Source organism: Chanos chanos, chromosome 4 (assembly GCF_902362185.1).
Source record: "Chanos chanos chromosome 4, fChaCha1.1, whole genome shotgun sequence".
Taxonomy (NCBI): Eukaryota; Metazoa; Chordata; class Actinopteri; order Gonorynchiformes; family Chanidae; genus Chanos; species Chanos chanos.
Genome location: NC_044498.1, coordinates 23878832 through 23894082, shown reverse-complemented (window position 1 = coordinate 23894082; position 15251 = coordinate 23878832). Strand labels below are relative to the sequence as shown.

The window sequence follows — 15251 nt, the reverse complement described above, 5'->3', positions numbered from 1 at the left end:
ATTGTTAATGGAGTGCTGAGCAGATAAGACCAGGTAAAGGTAATATCAGCTGAAATCATAAACATAAAAAATACATATATACCAAACAGAGAATAAAAGTTAATGTTTTAGAATCATTGATTCAACAAAATAAGAATGGATCACAGATAACTTGACTCAAAGTTCAATATGTATCACATGTAATGCACCTACAGGACAGTTATAAGACAGCAGGAAAATCTCCTTTTTGAAAACAAACAAACAAAAGAACTAAACAAACAAAAAAAAAACATTCATTAATAGACTACCATTGTACATTATACAAGAGAATGGAAAGACTGAGAAAGGGATGAGTGGAGTGTCTCTGTCTGATTAGGCCAGTTCTCTTGAGCCCCTTAAGTACCTAGGATGCCACAGTTAGGCTACGGTTACAGTCTGCGGTGCTGTAATTGCGACAACAATATTCCAAGTGTAGGTCATCCTATTTGTCGACATCCAGGTGATCATGTGAATGAAGAACTAACCATTTTGACAGAGTATGGAACTACAACCACAAAAATATGTCAAATATTGATGTTTTCCCATGACTCGTTATATGGCATTTGTTTTATAAAGCCACATTTGGTAATGTTAGTTTTGAGAACGACTTGAGTCTTTGTAGTTGACACATACAATGCCGGACAAATCTCACCGTGAGTCTGGTGGTGTGGCAGGCGAGGTCGGGAGAGTCGATGAAGCCGAGCCCAAAGACACGAACGCTGTCGCAGCTGAATGCACGAATATCACACAGTCCACTGTTCTCCAGATCTGTCAACTCAATGGGCTGACCTGGTCACACACACAGACACACACACACACACACACACAGAATACCATAGAGGTCAATGTGTTTATATATAGATAGATATATATAGATATAGATATAGATATAGATATAGATATAGATATAGATAGATAGATAGATAGATAGATATAAAGAATCTGTAACTCACAATTTTTTTCAGATGTTTACTACCTCAATAGAAAATGTGATTCCCATGATTTCTACAAAACATACAACGCGCGCGCGTACACACACACACACACACACACAGAACCTACACCAAATAATGAGCTTTACTCTTTTTAGTTTCGTTTCTGCAGCTACAACTGTGATGAGAAGTATTTGCTTGGCTATGGCTAACATTTATATTCTTCATCATTTATTTCATACCGTGCATTCTTTCAGACAACATGTGCTCGTAGTGGTATTTCTAATGTGGATATCAGATCTGTCTGTCTAGTCTACACCCTAAGGCTCTCTAAAAACATCAAAAGTCCAGAGAGGAAGTTGTTTATCATTTTCAATGCAAGAAAAAAACATTAATTACCACAAACCACATGGCACATGGCATTCTAAAACACAAATGCAGTTTTCCAAAATTCAATTGTATCCCTGAGATCCTTGCACGGCATTGCAAAAGCCACGACTGTCCTTCAGCACGAAAAAGGAACAAAGAAGGAAAAACAAGTTAGAATATTCAAAGCCAGAAACACAAGCCAAGTCAGATACTGCCTTAGCAGTAGAAAGTTGTTTTCAAGTGCATAGCTATAACCAAACAAAACCCCAGTCCACAAAGCCATGAATCGCAATGTATTTAGACAAACATATTCAGACCTTGCTTAGGTCTGTTTGTCATTAAAGACAGCATGGGCACATACTGTACATGTTAGAATGCAATTATAAGGATATTTACACATTTCCTGTAATTGGTGCTTCTTGCATTATGCAAAGTGCATAATGAGGGTTTGCTTTCTATTTTCAAGGGCTAACCAAACAAGGAGGGAAAATTCAATTCAGCTGCACTGACAGATGGAAATGACTGTATTCTACCAACTATAAGTATGATTAACACATAAAACTACAGTACTAGCACCTCTCTGCTCCCCCCCCCCCCCCCCAAATAAATAAATAAATAAATAAAAGGAAAAGGAGAACTACAAAATATGGTATCTTAATTTCTGAGGCATAACTCGTGGTGCTTTCTGAACGTCTCTGGAGGCAATGAGACATTCAGATGACTGTTAAAATGTGCATCTTAAGGAGTATTAGACTAATCTTCAAACATTCCCAGATGGTATCTGTCAAAGTTGTTTCATATAACTTGAAAAACTTGTTTTGGGAAATCTGTTAAGTCCTTTCAAGAGGTAAAGTGTGTCCTCCTTTTGTGGACTCCTCATCACTTTAACACGAAGAGATACAGATGTTTATACAATGATAGATATTTATAGATATTTACAATGTCAGTAAACCAAAACACAAACAAACATGAATGGCATTAAGGTTGTGGTGATTCTTCTGAACAGTAAAGTAGTATGTGAGGAATACACTACTTGATCTGAACATGTGCCAGCAGGAACAAATCATCCAAAAATCACTTTCATCTGCCGCACAATCTCAGTAAGCGTTACTACAGGAACTAAAAGTTCAAATCCCTTTTGTTACAGATATAACCAGTCATCTGAGTCAGCCCCCCCCCTCACCTCCAAACACCCTGAAAAAAAATCTTAGTCATGACTCATTCGAGCCCTGTAAGGCAAATCTCATCCAGGCGAAACTCCTGCAGAGACACTGATAATCACCGTGTCCCTGTCTGATTGATAAGCTGTCCATCTCTCTCTCTCTCTCTCTCTCTCTCTCTCTCAGATGCAGGAGTGAGCAAGAATGCCCTGGGTTTGAATAGCCGTGATAAATGAGGACTAGGTTTGGACCTCATGCAGAGATTGTAAAACGAGGTTTCAGTCGAATTCACAGCAATACATCAGTGAAAGAGGAATATAACCCAAACCATCATCCAGAAAGTCACCTCATAATGTTGGGAAAGCGCGATGCTCTTTTGTCAAATACAATTTTGATATTCACTTCTGCTGAAACTCATTTGATTGTGCTCTTTCATCCCATACACTCTCTTTTTTCCTTCTAGTGGATGGAAATATGCTCACAGAGGACTTCATATTCCCCACCACAACCCTCAAAAATGACACAGAACCATCTTCAGTGAACTCTTTGCTACTGCTCTAGTGAGACTATTCAATTAAGGAGCCCTCACCCACATCAAACACACTGGCACCGTCATCCATGTCTTCACACCCACCGGTCTTATCGGCAGTGCAAAGGCCACCTTCATTAAACAGGGGCAGTTCGTCTTAAATCAGATTCTTGGAGAGATGACATTTCATCCCCAATGTCAAAGAAGATCATTATCAGGGAAAAGCAGAAAGGACTGCCTTGTCAGCCATGTCAAACAGTGAAAACATGTCTAACCTTGTAATAACGCTTTACTAACAGCTAGTTGTATGTAGTGAAACAGCTTATCTGACAGGAGCTCAACATGACACATTACCATAATGGGAATTAGACGGGTACCATAACTGAAAGAGCAGAAAGCAATATTTAGCACGTATTATGGTGCATTATGTTTGTGGGGATTTGGGGTAATGCATTACAGCAATGTGAGAGGGAGAGAAGCACAGCCAAAAAATGCAATATGTTTTGAGGGTTCAGAAATAACAGAGCATAATCTGGGTGTCAAGCTTGACTGTCTTTGAACAGAACAAGTAGAGACGTGGGAACAAAAAGCTGAGATGAATTTTTTATTTTTTTTCCCAGCGTACACGCCAAGCCCAGATGGAACTGCGGCGTCGGCCGATGATCAGTTGAGCAATTAGACGGATTTATTTCGTCGCCCTTCGCACGTTCCCTTGCAACGTTGATCCTGGTATGGCCTCCATAAATCAGAGCTCACACAGAGAGGGGTCGGACCATGGAGGACCGTGATAAACAGCGCTCTCCATCTCCATGCTCTTAATCTGCCCGCTAATTTGTGTTAAACCCCCCAGCTCAGCGCGAGGGCGCCCCCTGGGACTTCGCAGACACCTTGAGCTCGATAGCGGCTTAGCGATGATTCCAATGCTAATCGGTGACGCGTTCCTGCCTGTTTGGCTGTAGGCCAGGTCTTGGTGTACCTGCATAACTAATTCTCAGAGAGAAGAGAAGGACTGACTCTGGGAGAGGAGAGGTGCTTATCTCTGTTCAGGGTCTCCTTCCAGACTTGGGCAATTTCTATGCATAATATGTGATATACAGAGCACATCGACATAGATATTTCATGATTAATAATTCCAATAATTCAAATATTTAAACCCCCCCCCCCACACACACACACACACAGACACACAAAATTTAAAATTACCATCTGCTCCATCTCCAGAGATCAACATACTGAGACAGAAAAGTATTTGTTACTGAGCGCAAGAATGTACAGTAAGCACCGGGATGAAAGATAATGCTGTCCAACTGAGAACATAATTAAGAGGCATATACCCAGTGAGAGAGTAGAGATAGGGATGATATAAACTGGGATTAAAAGAAGAAGACCAATGAAAGTATCTTGATCTGCAGCCATATAGCAGCACTGGCATCTTGGCTGCCATCTGGTTATAGCAGCTGCAGACAGGGTTGTTCTTTTATACACCAACAGGGTTGTATTTAAACCAATTTTGGCTATCAGCACAGAAAAAAAACCCATTTTTTGAGGGGGACAAAGTTATGAGAGTGAATTCTGTCTGACGGCAGTTTTAAACCCCGGAGAGTAAAATCTTCAAAGCAGTAATTCATTTCACATAAATGGTCAGACGTTACTCCATTTACCATTTAATTTGACAGGTACACAAAAGTGCAGTTTTGAGGAATTATGGTACAAAAAGTTGAATGCTCAACAAAATCCACTTTAGAAAAACAATACAAAGAAATATTGTCAAGAGATTTCCCTGTCCAATTTAATCAAAGTGGTGATTTCTAGATTTAGGAATTTTTGCTGAGCAAAGCAGAAATGTGAAGCTCTCAGAGGATCGTTGGAAGACATCTAACCTTTTTCCGTCTGGAACTTCCCTAATTTTACCTTATAGTTTGAAATCTAAGGAAAAGTGCTTTTGCCCAATGGTTGAGCTCCGGTTAAAATACTTACTGATGGTCAAACTGCAGTCGTAGAAGCTGTACCCTGGGTAGCACTGACAGCCCCACTCCATGCACTGTCCATTGCCATTACAGAAGTTTGGGCAGCGTAGAGCCATCACCACATCCCCTGGTCTTCCGGTGGAGCCGCCTTCCAGGGAACGCCTGGTACGGTTCTCCAGGAGTTTCCTCTCACACTCGTTCTCCAGAAAGGGCAAAAGTGCGTTCTCCCAGGACAGGTCGTCCTTTAGCTGTAGGTCCAAAACGCAGAGATCCACGGCCTCGTCCAGGCGGCGACCCAGCAGTCCCCGGCAAAATGTGCCCACTGTGGAGTTGGCAAGAGCCAGCTGGCACACTTCGAGAGCTTTGGAGGAAGTGAGGCCACTAGGGGTGGGCCACACAGGAAGCACCGGTGGGCGGCTCGCAGAAAGGTGATCTTCAGGGAAGAAGTAGGCAAAGCTCTCAAGGTCAGTTTGGGTCAAACTCTGGAAGGTTATTACTGGCTGGAAGTCAGGTAGACTCTGCCTCTTACGTCTGCTTTCGAACTCTTGTATAGCCCCTCCAGTTTTAGAGCTGGACTCTGTCTGGTTATATAATGAATCTGTCTCATCTAAAGTGAGGAACCTTAGTTTTTCAACTCCCAAGGTTGAGTTTTGAGAGAGCAATGATAGCTTTCTGTCTGTGTTGGGACTCTTGGCAGACTTTGACAGATGCGCTGAAGTTTCTCGTTTTTGGAGGTTATGTCTAAACCCTTGGAGGTGTGTGAACTCAGCAGTGGTGTCTTTGAAAGGGAAAAAGGAAGTATAATCCACGTCATCTCGAGACAGACAGCGAGAAAAGGGAGGGTTGTTAAACATAGCATCTGTGGCACCCAAAACATGGACAGACAGACTGTAGCCTCGCTGACATCGACAGAAATCCCTTTTTATCTCCTCATCCACGGCAGGCGGCATGCTGTCAAACAAGCTTCCTCCCGGTGCAATTCTGACACCGAGAAATACAAGAGAAATACAAAATGAGCCATCATATTAGCCTTTGTGTTAAGCCCTGAGACACTGAACTGACAGAGGATTTTGGATTTTATAAAGGTTAGCCACGAAGTCTTCTACTTCTTTATTCTTTATGGCACATAAAATAGTAACTCAAGGTTACACTAATCGGATTCATGACAGATTAGAGGGCAAACTCAACAGCTGCTGTTGCATTCTAAGCTTCTCTTGCATTTCCTTAAAAACAACAACTAAAGATCCTATGGCAAAGGTTTACAATTCACAACTCAATTACTTTAGTTACCTTTGTGTTCTTCTTCTTGAGGTGACATCTCAGTGGATGTGGCAACTCATTAAGAAATGTTTTATAGGGTCTGAAGCCATTAATGATGCAAATAGTAAATTGGGAGTTGCCTGGTATGAAAAAACCATTACCTCCACTCCTCAATAAAGCGTTCATGGTCGTTTCTGTGGAGAGTGGTGCCATCCCGACCATGGAGGTCATTGTGAGTATTTCGGTCAAAGGCCCCACACAGGCCACGTGTGCTGTTGAAGTCCCGGCTGGGTGCCCTCACAGACAGGCTCATGCCCCAATCACTGACATCAACTCTCACAAACGCTCCTGAGGGAAACAGAATCTGCACATTTCCAATTACGTTAAATCAACTTCAAACAATCAGTCAATCAAGTAATCAAATGAGTAATCAATCAGACCCCTCCCAACACACACACACACATACTTCCCGACTGCCTATTAGACCGTCTCACTGTGGTTTGTTTGTCTACCTTTGTTTCTGTTATGGAATTTCAGCGATTTATTGCAATTTCTCAGCTTCTAATGGTGAGAGCTTCACCTAATCTGCATAGGGGGTCACTCATAACATTCTGAGGAAATTAAGTTTTCAGCAATTTAGTCGTGATAAATCTCTGACATGAGTGATGTGTGATAATTAGATAACATTCTCCTGAGCTGTCAGCACAGAAGCATAAAACATGACCTTGGAAAGCAGAAAAAAAACCAAAAAAAAAAACAGAAGAGCACTATTTTTCCTTTCAGAGGCTCCAACAAAGAAAATGAAAATCTCTGTCTTCAGTCTGAACTGTATGAGGTTTACAGTAGGGAGTCAGCAATAGTATTACTAATAAAAACAGATATCGCTCACTAAGTGAATGTAAATGTACCTTGAGACCTAAGCTTTTTTAATGCTTAATGAGAGGACCCTTGTTTTAATCATGCATAACACATCTACAAGTGCTGCACTGGGACAGTAATGGTTTAATTGTAAAGGAGGAGGCCTGGTAACCAGAGGGATGTGGATTCAAAGCACATGTGGTTCACTGTCGATTTATACCTCAGCAAGGTAAGCTGACCTCTTACACACAGAATAAATGTAGGCTGCTCTGGATAAGAATATAATGATTATAAATGCCCCTGTAATGAGAAAAAATAAACATAGAAAGTTATTTTATTTACACTTTCAGTGGCCAGTTAATTAGTTACACCACCATGCCTATGACAGTGAGTCATATGACTATGATTTCCCGTACACAGCAGACATACAGGTATGTGGGTTACTGTTCATTTGAACTTTAGAATAGACCAAAAGCATGTGATCTGTGCATCTTTCTGTGAGGCAGTGTTGTCAGTGCCAGTCTCATTATGTCTGGTATCTAAGAAACTGCTGCCTAATTGAACTCTTCACGCATGACAATGCATAGGGACGACTCAAAGTTGTGTGATGATCAAAAAAATATCCAGCCGGTGGCAGTGGTGAACAGAAAGCTTGCTGACAGAGGTCAAAGGAGAATGGCAAGACTCATGCAGGCTGGGCCACAATCAGGCAAATATCAGAGCAGTAAAACAGTGATGTGAAGAGCAGCAACTCAGAGAGCAAAATTCATTGGTCCCCTTCTCAGGTGAGCTATAGCAACCACATCAGGTTCCACTGTCAGCTAAAAATTACAAAAGAAGGGTCCAGTGGGCACATGACTGACAGCCCTGGACAACAGTATGGTGGAAAATTATTTGCTTGGACAAAATAATCCTGGGTTCTTTTGTGTAATGCTGATGGCAGAACCAGGTCTTGGTACAGGCTGGTGTCAATGGTGTTAGGGTGTGTGGAATGTTTCCCAGGTACATGTTTGGTCTCTTGACACCAACTGAGAAACAGTATTCTGTATTCTGTAATCTTGTAATCTGCAGATACTGTGAGATGTCACCATGTCATGCATTGATCAACTCAGAATGTTTCTCATGCCTTGTGGAATCCATGCCCTGAAGATGTCTGGATGTTCTGAAGGCAAAATGAGGCCTAATCCTGTGCTATATGGTTGTGCCTAACATGCTGGCCACTGATCGTATATTTGTCATTAACAAAATGCATGCAATCCTTGAAGACGATGCAATCCCTGAAGACAAATTTTTGCTGGTGATATTTTCGTACTGTATGTCACTCTACCTGTCCTATTCTAAATGGCCCACATATGATTCTATGGAGTTCTAAAGCTGTTTATGGTGTTTTAAAGCTGTTGTGCACATTTTCAAATGGAGAGAAATCTGTGGTTACAATCTATTGATGGAATAACAGTACATAATGACATACCGTGACTTTCTTCCCATGATGTGTTTCATGGATCTTGACCCTATTGGATGGTGCTGGTCCCAAAGTTTGGACTGATAAGTTTGGGCGGGTCTCTTGCACCTGGCCGTTGCACATGTCAAAGGTGACCACCTCATTCCCCTCGCGAGCAGCCACACCACACGTACAGGCAACTGCGTAGTGCCGGCTACCACAGTCCCACTGCCGCGTGTGTACAGTAAACTCTCGACTTACACTCTCGTAGAGCACAAACGTCCCTGTCTGATGGTTGTCATAACGCCTGAGCATGTCAAATAAAGATAAAAAAGTAAAAGGTGTAAGTATCAATTATAAGCAAAACATTACTGCTTAACTTTGAAAGCTATTGACATATTTTCACAAATTCCATACGGCATTTTGAATAGTTTGCTACCATGGGAAAATCCCTTCTTCAAAAGTTAATCTCAAGGTGATAATCTCTGCTCTGATTTCTCAGATTTTTCTAGCATCGTGAATACGATACATTGCAGAACACTACAAGCATGTGTAAAGTTATTTATTTCATTAACTAACTGAAAGGTCCATAGATTTGTAAAGGTCCAAAGGTACAACTTCAACACTTTAAAAATCTGTCTGACCTAATAAACCATGTTCATTACAGATGTGCTGGTGTTACCTGCTAATTAAAAAGTGAATATAAATTATTTCTAGTACACTAGCTTCCAGAGAACTCTTGAAAGCTGACTTTTGTAACCTTGTTAGATGAAGACATTGGCAGTTAGCTAAATGCAACACTTCAGAAGAGTACTTGAACTCGATGGCAAAAGGTAAATTTTAATGTCAGGTAAAAATGAAACTGATTACCATCTGTACGACACAAACTCCTTTTAAATGAAACTGCTCCCTTTTCCCATTTTGAGTTTATGTTACTGTATAACACACTGATTAAAATCTGACATCATGACCCTGATATGAAAGAAGATGAGGCTAGCAGCCTTTGATGTAAACAAAAAAAAAAAAAAAAACTTGTTAGAAAAACTATGCTAATTATTTCCATTCCATTCAACATAGTCATTTTCTTCTCCAAGCAGTTGGCATTCCGGAACTGAAGCCTTAAGGACACAAGGTCTCAGTGCTTGTCAGGGGCAGACAAACTAATGAAGACATTTTCCATATGTTCCCCCTTTAAGCCAATCCAAAAAGAGATATAACACAGAAAATCACATCACTTATAACTCTGACATCAGAAAGGCCTTCTCAAGGAGTTCAGAAAGTGGGTAAATGAAGTGAGCTAGACAGATGAAAGGAACTAGAGAAAAACAACAAAAAATGGAACTGGGGAAAAAAACGCATCAACAGGAAAAAAAGACTAAAGCCTGAGTTCGAAGCCTGAGTTGACATGATCGTCTGTGTCTTTCTCATTCACGGACTTTCATCAAGTGAAAGACAAAGAATGAAAAACCCAAGTACTTCTTGGTCATGTAGCATCATGTTTCACATAATGGTATCACGTCAATATTACTATGCTATGGCACAAAAAAGAAAATAAACCATACACTTTGTGACAAAAGAGAGCCAAATGTGTGTTTGAGTGAGGTCTTGAGTATGGATCTATCACTCTGCGTGAGGCAGCTGAGTCATTACCGGCCATCGAATGTGATGATGTGTGGATCAGTCAGAACATAGCAGCTGGCACTCGGAACATCCTGAACCGTGACCTGGGAAAAAAAAAAGGGAAAACAACGCTTAGCATTACCGCAGCAGCAGCAGCGACGGGGTTCTGATTAAAAAGCAGCGGACTGCAGCCGAGCGTGATTACAGGGCAGAACACGGCAGACAGAGGGCTTTGGTGTTTACACTAAACACAGATGGAGCACTGCTGCGCACCATGACGTGTGTTTTAGAGCCGAGAAGCAACAGAGACGGTATGAGTCCCTCTGTGCTCTTTCAACTATCTGCTCAACTCTGAATCTTTCACAGGCTTAGTGGCTTTATTACAGGAGAAGCTGTCTGTCTCTCAACAAGCTATAATGACAAAAAAGAAAAAAAGAAAAATATACACTGCCTGAAGAAACAAGAGTTTTTCCCTCGATTCCAACGTCCAGTGAGCATGCAGAGAATTCGTTCTACTGCTCCTCTCAAAGCTTTCTTGTAAAATGCTTCATAATCCAGCCACAATGCATATCAATATTTACGGTGACTTTAAACATGCAAAAAAAAAAAAAAGAAGTACCCCACAAACACTAAGCCATGTATAATGAATTGATAATGGTGTGTGACATCAAATAAAACATTTAAACTGGAGGCAAGTGAAGCTCCAGCTCTGACCTTCAGGGGTGCAGGGGTGTAATTTCTCCAGAGACGAGGGCTGGTTCTGGTGGGTTCAAAGTTGAGGAAGCTGGCCCGGGTGCCGTCACGGGTGAAGTCCGTGACGGCTGTGAGCAGAACCGAGCCCCGAGCGCAGACACCCTCCTGACAAGGCGTAGACAGCAGCTCCATGTGGCAGGAGGATAGGGCCACGTTAGGAGTCTCCTGGATCAGGCTGTCTGAAACAGATCACACTGAAACATCACTGGAACGTTCACTCACACTGCATATTATCAGAGACCCGTGTGTTCAGCTGACAATTACAGAACTAATTACAATGCAGGTGAATACTGTCATATAGGCCTTATGTAGCTGTAACGTGTAATTTGCATCAAGGATACCACATATGGTGTAATTACCATTTAAGGTAAGGTGTTGCTACTCCTAGAATGTCATATCTTAGGTGTATCTTATGAATTCCATGTGCTTTACCGTGGAATCTCAGTACATATGAACATTCCATCAAGTTTAAAGGAATTTTTTCTCTATGTGAAGTGTTGTCATAGTGCCTTAGAAAGCATTCATAACAACTCTTCTTCACTGATTGCTGTTTTGAGTGAAGCTGTGCAATTTAAAAGACATTATTCTGAACTGCAGACATTGCCTTACCCTGCCTAAGCTTGATATCTATTAAGAAAGATGCTCAAAGACGAAGGTGAAGGTTGAGTTCAATGCATTCCCCACACAAAGAGATTCATACACATGTATGTTTAATGTTCAATGAAAATATACCTTGAAATGTCTCAGAACTTCAAATCTCTCACTGTGCAAACATGAAATGATAAAATATACATCTCTCTGGTTTTATAGACACAAAAAGATTAAATTCCTTAACATAAAACATTTCCATATAAATTCTAATACCCCTCAGGTATTAAAAAATAAACCTATACTTTTTTTCCCTTCTCATATTCAAAATTCTCTGATCATCCCTCATTTTGTTTTTTTCTCTCTCTCCATTGAAGTGCACTGTGATCTTCAGGCTTGACCTCAACCAGAACATGCTGTCAGTGACCCATACCTGAGTCCTGGATGCTGAGTGCCACGGTGACTTTGCACTGACGGCTTTGCTCCAGCCCATGACAGGAAAGAGGTACTGTGCTAAGAACAGTCAAGGAGTGCGTTTTCCCATCTTCCCTGATGTGTAGAACATCTGGAACAAACTACAGACAGACCAAAGATATGAAATAATAGACTGGAATGCAGACATCACATGGTAACATGCCAATATTTATATTATTCATAGTCTACACGCACAAAGCCACACTATGACAAAGCCATAGTGTGTTATAAAAAGGTTTTCAAATCATGGCCCTGGAAGCCCAGTGCTCTGCAATTTACAGGTATCTCCCTGCTCTAACACACCTGATTCAGCTGATTAAGGACTTGATAATTAGCTGGTGAGTGGAAATAGGTGTGTGGAATCCACAGGGAACGGTTTTGAGGAACAACACATCATAAGACTGTCGTGAGCAGGACTTACCTCCTTAAATGACCTTTTATACTGGATATAGAGTGTAATGAACAGCCACAAGTGACTTAAACTGGTACCATTGGTTACGGCATATGATTTTGTGATCTATATTTAGATCTATGTTTCCCAACCTTGCAGCAGACCTGTTTCCACTAAACAAGGACTTGGTAATTAGCTAACGTGTTGAAACGACAGTGTTAGAAGAAGGGAGAGATCTGACATGTGAAGTGCTGTGAGCCTCTAGGAGTAGGAGGTGGGAAATAGTGATTTATGGGGTATGACTTGATTCACCTTAACACCAGTGAAAAATCCAGCGCTCTCTTTGGATGCAGACTGCGTTGACGAGGAGTTCAGCAGGAACGTGGACACGCTGCAGGAGAACTGTCAATTAAAATCAGAGTTTTACAAATCAGTGATCTGAGTCATTAGATGTATCAACAAATGGACACTGACATATTCCTTAGTGATGGGAGGCTGAGAAGAAAACAAGGACATAACAAGAAGACCAACGGGGAGACGCATGTGGTTAACACCGACTGCAAACAAAAAGCACTAATAAACGCAAAGGGTGACATGAACCAGGAGAGATGGTTTGTGTGACGTGTACACAGCGAGAGAAGGATTTACATATGGACGTCTGTGTTTAGTTGAGTGTAATGTATAGCCGTATGTTTGACTTAGTCCAGCTGTGTTCCAGCACATGTTTTACAGCACAGCCATCATAGTCTGCACTAGATCTGCATAGGCTCCAAAAGACTAGATGTGTATGACTTTCTGACACTTAAACACCCTCTGCCTCTCAGGTCAAACTCTACTTCAGAGTCTACCACCTTCACAAAACATAATTGTTAAAGGAAGAGACTGTCTGAGATTCTTTAAGAGTCAGCCCCTCGCTTAAGGTGTCTTTGCCAAAGCCCGTATTGATTTTAGGGGAATGGAATTTTCCTTTTCATGTCTGTTGTGTAAGGTTTCATTTGTTTTTCTGTGCTATCACTGTCTACCTCAAAATTGCTTTCACCTAATTCAGTCGCAATGAACGGAAAAGAGCAGCTAAAAAATGTACCAGATGGATATGAAAAAAGGGGGGGGAAAGGCTTATGCCACAGATTGGAAACAGAGCACATTCACAGAAAACCTGCTAGAGCATGGGTCACACAGAACATGACCAAGCCTGCCTTTGAGTCAAAATGTCATTATGCATACGTCACCTGAAAAAAAGTTAGCATAAGGCCAGTATTAGTAAACATCCTAAATTATAGCAATGCAAGTTCAGTGCTGCAAACACCAGACAAAAAGAGTAAAAGAACGTCTTCCAACAAATGTTTGGATTTTGTGTAAGACAGCACGTAGCATTCTCCTTCCATCCTCGATCTGCCAGTGACCTTAATTTGACTGGCTTCTTCTCTGACTCAGCTGAACTTTCCTTTTTTTCTCTCTGTCTCTCTTTTGAGCACAGACTGAACTCATTCACAGAGGTCAAAGGGGATTACTGGCGAATCCTGCGGAAAGGGTCGGCCCCTATGGGGACCGGAGTGAGCAGGTCTGGTGCGCATTACCGTCTCTCCCAGTCTAAAGTGAACCCCGTCCATCTCCACAAGGGAAAACAGCTGTGTGGTCGTGTCACGCCTGATCTCCACCTTCATTGTTGAGGATGAGTAGCGGGCCCAGACCACCACATATCCCACTGGATGGCTGGATGTCACCCCAGGATAGGAGCACCTAAGATGGACACTGCTACCAATCAGCTCCGGGGTCACCACAGGCTTGGAGGGCAGGGAGAGCAGATTTGCTAGACACAGAACATTATCATACCAATCAACAAGTAAAATGATCCACAAATCAGCTGGTTCTCATGGATTATTACCACACAAACCATCTGGCAGTAATGTCAGTCCAAGAGCTGGTAGTGAAGTATCAGTTATTGTCTGATTGTAAAGAGAGTCCATGATCTAATGCTATTTGTTTAATCATTATACAATGTAGCAGGTAAAAGTTCTGAGCTCTCTGGTTCACAGACACAAGTCCTTACCTTTGCATACACCGTCAACTTCAACTTCTCCCGGCAGGCATTGTTTTGGTGTGTGCTCTGAAATTACTAAAACAAAACAGATTTATGTGGCTTTTGTACTTTCTGAGGTATACATCAATCACAATGGCATACATTTATTTCATTAAAGGTAAAATCAGGGTGCATTCATATTTCCAGCCAATGATGAGTTTCCCCAGGTGTTTATGTATGCAGCACATTTGATCAAGGCATTAAAATAAAAATTAAACTAGTGATTGATTTGTTAGCAAAGAGTGAACTTTGAAAGTCTGTAAGTGTACTCTGCTCAGTAAATGGAATGAAACGAAGTCTCAGCCTCTCTTTTTGTCAAAGTTCCATGATATAAATAAGACATTTTTTCCAAAACAGTTGTTGGAGTATCATAAAACTATGAGAAATGTGAAATGCTTCAGCAGGTTTTTAATCATGAAAGACACATCTCCTGAATCATGAATAACCGGTGCATATAATTTATGTGCATGGTCATTTGTCAGGCTAGAGTTTGATTAAGGTTGCAAATGGAGAACAATATGTTGGCAAAATAGCCAGAACAATCAGTACTGCTCAAAAACAGATTCAGACGATAAAAATGAGATTAAAAGCCTCTGTGGCTTGTGTGGAAAGTCTACAAGGATGCACTGTAGCACATTTTTAGAAACAATACTATCCTGGTGACATTAAAAAACTAAGTTTACTCTCCAGAGGACTGTATGTGAATTTTCTCTGAAACAAATGAGACAATCAAGGAACCAATCTAGCTTTTTTCTCTCTTTGTTTATTTGCTTTGTGCCACATTTTTACTTGCAGTCTTTCTTTCTTTTTG

General features: G+C 41.2%; 1 protein-coding gene across 1 annotated transcript in view; it reads right to left on the bottom strand.

The window, feature by feature from the left end:
- The window catches only part of si:ch211-246m6.5 (von Willebrand factor D and EGF domain-containing protein), a 57851-nt gene that overhangs the window by 29872 nt on the left and 12728 nt on the right, over positions 1 to 15251 (bottom strand). Inside the window, exons 5-14 of the mRNA XM_030772191.1 lie at positions 14411 to 14476; positions 13938 to 14170; positions 12673 to 12762; positions 11929 to 12070; positions 10869 to 11086; positions 10185 to 10258; positions 8565 to 8841; positions 6397 to 6599; positions 4986 to 5956; positions 671 to 807 (exon numbers count right to left, since the gene is read on the bottom strand). Coding sequence (XP_030628051.1) covers positions 671 to 807; positions 4986 to 5956; positions 6397 to 6599; positions 8565 to 8841; positions 10185 to 10258; positions 10869 to 11086; positions 11929 to 12070; positions 12673 to 12762; positions 13938 to 14170; positions 14411 to 14476 — 2411 coding nt within the window. The remainder of the gene's footprint in view (positions 1 to 670; positions 808 to 4985; positions 5957 to 6396; positions 6600 to 8564; positions 8842 to 10184; positions 10259 to 10868; positions 11087 to 11928; positions 12071 to 12672; positions 12763 to 13937; positions 14171 to 14410; positions 14477 to 15251) is intronic.